At 37.2% G+C, this 5,860-nt stretch overlaps 1 protein-coding gene across 3 annotated transcripts; it reads left to right on the plus strand.

Moving 5' to 3' along the window:
- On the plus strand, positions 1 to 5,787 carry LOC105112804 (UBX domain-containing protein 1-like). 3 transcript variants are annotated; one of them, XM_011008661.1, is made up of 12 exons: positions 1 to 442; positions 567 to 709; positions 992 to 1,089; positions 1,263 to 1,339; positions 1,479 to 1,558; positions 2,390 to 2,450; positions 3,072 to 3,139; positions 3,377 to 3,458; positions 3,793 to 3,876; positions 3,952 to 4,029; positions 5,003 to 5,122; positions 5,380 to 5,787. In XM_011008661.1, the coding sequence occupies exons 1-12, from the start codon at positions 275 to 277 to the stop codon at positions 5,554 to 5,556; spliced, it is 1,236 nt and encodes a 411-aa protein (XP_011006963.1). In that variant the 5' UTR covers positions 1 to 274; the 3' UTR covers positions 5,557 to 5,787. The 3 variants fall into 3 exon arrangements, with proteins under 3 accessions (XP_011006963.1, XP_011006964.1, XP_011006962.1); XM_011008660.1 differs by having other exon boundaries at positions 3 to 442; positions 567 to 720; positions 994 to 1,089; XM_011008662.1 differs by lacking the exons at positions 5,003 to 5,122; positions 5,380 to 5,787 and adding an exon at positions 4,944 to 5,000 and having other exon boundaries at positions 2 to 442; positions 567 to 720; positions 994 to 1,089.
- The last annotated feature ends 73 nt before the right edge of the window (positions 5,788 to 5,860 follow it).

Below are 5,860 nucleotides of genomic sequence, written 5' to 3' on the forward strand. Positions count from 1 at the left end.
GATATTTAATACAGGGTATGGTCTTCTTCCTTATCTGCATATCTTCGATCCTGTAACATTTTTATTTGGAGTTTTGGATGTAATATAATGGAGAAGCTGAGAAACACTGCCTTCGCCTTCCTTCCCTCACCAGCAAGCAAAGGTTAAATTAAAACGAAAGGAAAAAAAGCGACACAAAATAAGAAACACGACCGGAAAGAAACTCAATTTCACATGACAGAGCCACCGTCTCTCTCTTTCTGATCGATTCGCCTATCAATCAAAATCAAAATCAATGGCGGGATTGTCATTGAAGTGCGGGGACTGTGGGGCTTTATTGAGGTCCGTACAAGAGGCACAAGATCACGCCGAGCTGACCTCTCACTCCAATTTCTCTGAATCCACTGAAGCCGTTCTCAATCTCGTCTGCGCCACTTGTGACAAACCCTGCCGTTCCAAAACAGTAAACGAATCCTCCATTTCTATCTCGTCGTTTTGTGTTTCCATGACAGTCGTTCTTCAATTGTGGATATATATATATATATATATATATATTGTGTAATTATTGGTTTCATTTTGTGATGAAGGAAAGCGATTTGCACACGAAGAGAACAGGTCACTCTGAGTTTACGGATAAGACCGCCGAGGCTGCAGAACCGATAAGCTTAGAGGTTCCGAAGGCGGCGCCAATGGATGCTAATGAGCCTGCTGCTGATGCAAGCACTAGTACCCAGCCTGAAGGTACTATTGCTGTCGATGAAAACCTCTTTTAGAGCACTTTCTCTGTCAGGGTTCTGCTATGAGATTTTAATTGCAAGCTTTGGAAATCATTTTGCCTATTGTTTTAGCACTCCATCGCTATTTCAGTACCTGTTCTTCGAATTGCTGTTTTTTTTTATTTTGATAGGGTGTCAGCACTTCTCAAAATCTTTTTATTTCTAATATTTTTGTTTACTTCTTGAGATTGATCATTGAAAGTTAATGTAATTAATACAGTTGCAATTTGTTCTCTAGAAATGGTTGCTCCAGAGGTTGACAAAAAAATCCTTGAGGAACTGGAAGCAATGGGTTTCCCAAGAGCAAGGGCAACCAGGGCACTTCATTATTCTGGTGATGTTATCTATTGTCATATTTACATCTGCTTATCAGACGTTAGAATTCCTTGTCATCGGGCATCTCTGAGGCTTATCATGTTATTTTTGGCCTCTGTGTCTTCATATTGATTATAAGCAAGTCACATAGCATTTGCAATTTTCTGAGCGTTGTCTTTTCGTTTCTTTCAGGAAATGCCAGTCTTGAGGCTGCGGTAAATTGGGTAGTTGAGCATGAGAATGACCCAGACATAGATGAAATGCCCATGGTGTGTTATATGTTTTTTTCCCCCTTGGCATATGTGCATCTTACTGTTCTTTTTTTTTTCTTTGCCGATCTTAAACTAAGTTTCTTCATTTCTTTAATTGTTTGTTTTATCTGATTTACTGACCTGCTTGTCTGCTCAGGTACCTGTCAACTCCAAAGCCGAGGCTTCCAAACCTTCTTTGACCCCAGAAGAAGTGAAGCAAAAAGCACAAGAACTGAGGTATGGTGCGTTAAAATGCATATCTAAGCTTCACAGTCTTCATTTTTGTGGTTGCTAATTGGCCAGTAGTCAAAGCATTTGTAGATAATCTGGATACTGTTTTTTGTCTGTACCTGCTGCAGCAGGTTACTGAACCTTGGCCCAGGTAAAGAATGAGTTGGGTTCAGGGTAGGCTATCAGTTTAAAACTTGTCTTTTTTTTTTATTGATTGCTTTTTGTTTGACCCTGGCCTTACAATACAGTTTTTGTTTCTCATTCAACCTTTGATTTTATTGGTTAAATCTTCAGTAAAAAAACAGAAGCTTTTAGAATTAGTTTGTAAGAGGGGTGACAAAAAGCACCTAGAATTTTCAGGTGCATTGGAAATCTGAAACTTTGGAAACTAATTAGAGTCTCTCAAATATAGCAAATCTGGTTCTGTGTGGGTCTTGGGTTACTAACTGGTGTTAGCTTAATTGGATCTATCTTATTTTGATAAATCAAGACGTTGATTGTTTGGACTAATGCCGTGGACGCAATTGTCCTTGGTGTTGGCTTCTATTTCAGGTGATGTAATTATGATGCCTTAATTGTCATATTTGCTTACATTAAATTTAGTTCTCTCTCTCTCTCTCTCTCAACATCATGAAGGAAAGATGCATGATGTGATTGCTGAAGGTACCTTTAATTTTTTTTTCAAGGACTAAAATTAGCGTTGAATTTTCCGGGTGACTTTTAGGTCCACTGCGTGTATATTTGTATGTTTATCATTCATTTATCCCATGTTTATCTTTATTGTAAATAATTTAAACTATAATGAAACATCTGATCAACCAACATTTATTGAAACAGGGAGCGTGCACGCAAGAAGAAAGAGGAGGAAGAGAAGATAGCGGAAAGAGAAAGGGAAAAGGTGCTTCTTTATTTTCTTTATGACTTTCTCTTGTATCAACTTGCAATCTCAAAGTTATGTTTTTGTATGTGATTATTATCTATCCATTCCTTTGTAAAGCATGCCATCATCTGTCTCCATCGGCAGTAATGAATAGTGAAACTTGAGCATTATTGTTTTGCTGTTTCCTTGAACCTCATGTTGTGCCTATAGTTTCCCTAACTTGCACTTTAACTCTCAGTCAACTTTCGCCTTACAAACATGGAATCTTTGACACATCATTCTGATACTTGCTAACATTTTTAGGATATGTGGTCCCAATTAGTGCATGTGCCAGATTAAAATGCTAGCAATGTGGACGGAATTTTCTATGGAGATAAGCATGTTTTTTTTATTTGCAGAGAATTTATTCTCTTCAAAGCTTTTCGTAAGGCCAAGTAATAATTATTTATATAGTCATGTGCATGTTAAAATCCTCTTGGAGTAAAGTTTTTGGAAAATCCTTTAAGTTTTTGGGAATTCTATCTCTAAATACTATCGTAAGCCATTCCTTGTGCTGTATTATCTTTGTATCTAAACCCTTGACTTGATTGATCTATCTGCTATATTTTTGCAACGTGCTTTTGAAAATCAATTTTCCAGGAGAGGATTCGAATTGGCAAGGAACTCCTGGAAGCAAAGCGAATTGAAGAAGAAAATGAAAGAAAGCGGTTTGTATTTGCCTATTTTTGTTCCATTTCACTACACCTGCAGTGTGTTTGATATGGTATTGTGTGTCTTTCTGGCATGATTCTGTAGATTCACTTGTAAATGAAATTTTTGTTTTTGTACATGGTTGCAAAGTTGCACCATTTTGGGGCTCTTTAGTAATCTTTCTTTTTTGGTTTTGTGCACCAAAAAAAGGCCTTATCCTGTTACTACAATTGAATGATTTTCTGCCCTCTCAGATTGATGGCCCTGCGGAAGGCAGAAAAAGAGGAAGAGAAGAGAGCCAGGGAAAAAGTTCGCCAGAAATTGGAAGAGGACAAGGTTACCACTGTTCTATTCCATTTTTCTTTCTCCCCAAAATTTCAGTAATAGCTAAAAGTATCTGTGCAAGTTTGTTCTAGTTTTCCTTGATTCGTATATGGTTTTAATGTATTAAAATTGAAATGTTTTTAAAAAGAGGAGCACATCTCTATGAATTATGGAAAGGAAAAAGGCAAGACATGCTAGATCTCATTTGGTTGATGGTACAGAGTTGTATCTTTGAAATTTCTCTTTTCTGTTCCAGTTTACCATGTCCCATTGGTTATATGAATTATATTTGGAATGATTCCATTCATTGGTAGTTTATTTCTGATTGGAGTTGGGTGCTTCACAGGCAGAACGAAGAAGGAAGCTTGGACTGCCACTAGAAGATCCTGCAACTGTAAAACCTTCTGCGCCTGTTGTGGAGGAGAAAAAGGTTGGATGAATAAATATGGTCTTGATGTAAGTCATTCGTTATGTGTTACTAACATATTTTATGAATGTTTTGCAGAGCATGTTGCCTGTTAGGCCTGCCACAAAGCAAGAGCAAATGAGAGAATGCTTGCGATCTCTTAAGCAGAACCACAAGGTAAAAACAAGTCAACTTCTGATCTTCATCATCACAGTCCAGAAACATTAAGAACAAAAGGTTAATTGTATTGTTTTGTTTTATTAGTTTGTGTGTGTGTGTGTGTGTATAACGTGTGCTTTGCTTTATCTTTCAATTCAATTTCATTTATCCTCCCTCCTTTGCAGTTATTCTTTTAGTTCATGAGGATTTGACCCTGGAAAGTTAAGTTAATTAGTTAAGAAATAAAATTTGACTATGAAGGAATGAGAGGAGAAAGAGGATAATAGGAGAGTACTAGATAGAGGAAAGAGGACAATGAATACTAAATTACATTTCCTACCAAATTTAGGAATTTCCTCTGACCAAAGATCTATCAATGCTGTGTACAAGATTAGCATTATTACTTTTAAAAGCTAAAAGTTATGCACAAAGATTGAAATCAGAGTAACTTGAGATGATTTAAGCGTTAAACTTGCTGGTATTTAAATGCTTATTGTGAAATTTAATTAAGAATCATAAAGTGTCAACAAGGTAACTGAAGACTTGCTATGCCACTTGGTGAAAACTTAGGCCTTTTTAGATGCAGCTCGAACTTTCACTGGTACACATTTGTATAGACAAACAAATAAATAGATTGATGCAATGTGAATTCTAAAATGTGGATCGGATATGGGTTCCTCGGCCAAAAAAGTTGCATCCATAATTTGCATGGATAAAATATCACATCCAACAGTTTACCCATTAGCATGTACTTGTCCATACTCATGAAAACGAAAATCTTCTCACATCTTACTGATATTGATTGCAAGATATTCTCTTATGAGAAGGCAATGCATTAAAATACAAGCATTCATGTGTTTTTCGATTGTTCAAATTCTATATCCCCTCCAGAAATTAATCCTAATTACTGTTCATCGTTCATGCTTTTGAAGTTGTGTAGCACCAGAAACTAGATTTTATAGCCTCACTTCATTTGGTTTTGTGAGGCTAGGATGATGATGCTAAAGTGAAGAGAGCATTCCAGACTCTCCTAACTTACGTAGGGAATGTTGCTAAAAACCCTGGTGAGGAGAAGTTCAGAAAAATAAGACTCAATAATCAAACCTTCCAGGTATGCAACTTCTTATGATAAATTTTATTGAGGGAATATGTGTATCAATTTAATGCCAACTCCAATTGCAAATGCTGCACACCACCAGATTGATCATAGTTTGCACCTATTATCACATGTTGCATTATTGCATCATTTGATGTGATCAGTCCAACTCCCTGCATACAACTTTGCCTTCACAACATTGAGTATGAACTCTTAGATTTTTGGCTAATTGTTTTCATGTTTCTTTATTTTCCGTTATTCTACCTTTACAGGATAGAGTTGGTTCACTCGAAGGAGGCATTAGGTTTCTTGAGCTGTGTGGGTTTGAGAAAATTGAAAGCGACGAGTTCTTTTTTCTTGCTAGGGACAAGGTGGACATGGCAGTACTGAACTCAGCTGGATCTGAGCTGACCTCTGCAATAAATAATCCGTTCTTTGGAGTCCTCTAAGCTAGTAAACTGTACTATACTTCTATTTTCTGAGGAGAAATTATGCTGTTGTGGATTAAGCTCGCTGTTGTCTCGTTGCACCATTTAGTGGCCTTCAATGAATCGGTACATCAGTTCAGGTTGATCTCTCCATGACCTATTGGAGCGGGATGCCCTACATACCTATTTCTCCGATGACGATTATATGTTTATTTCCATGTTTTCAAATTTCAGGCAGGTTATTCCTCCGAACAGTGTCTTATTTTTGTTCTTTGATTACTGTCTATCCCCCGAGAAAGGGCGGCTCCAGCCAGTTTCCTGCTGC

The sequence above is a fragment of the Populus euphratica genome, unplaced genomic scaffold (assembly GCF_000495115.2).
Source record: "Populus euphratica unplaced genomic scaffold, PopEup_1.0 scaffold363.1, whole genome shotgun sequence".
NCBI classification, from domain to species: Eukaryota; Viridiplantae; Streptophyta; class Magnoliopsida; order Malpighiales; family Salicaceae; genus Populus; species Populus euphratica.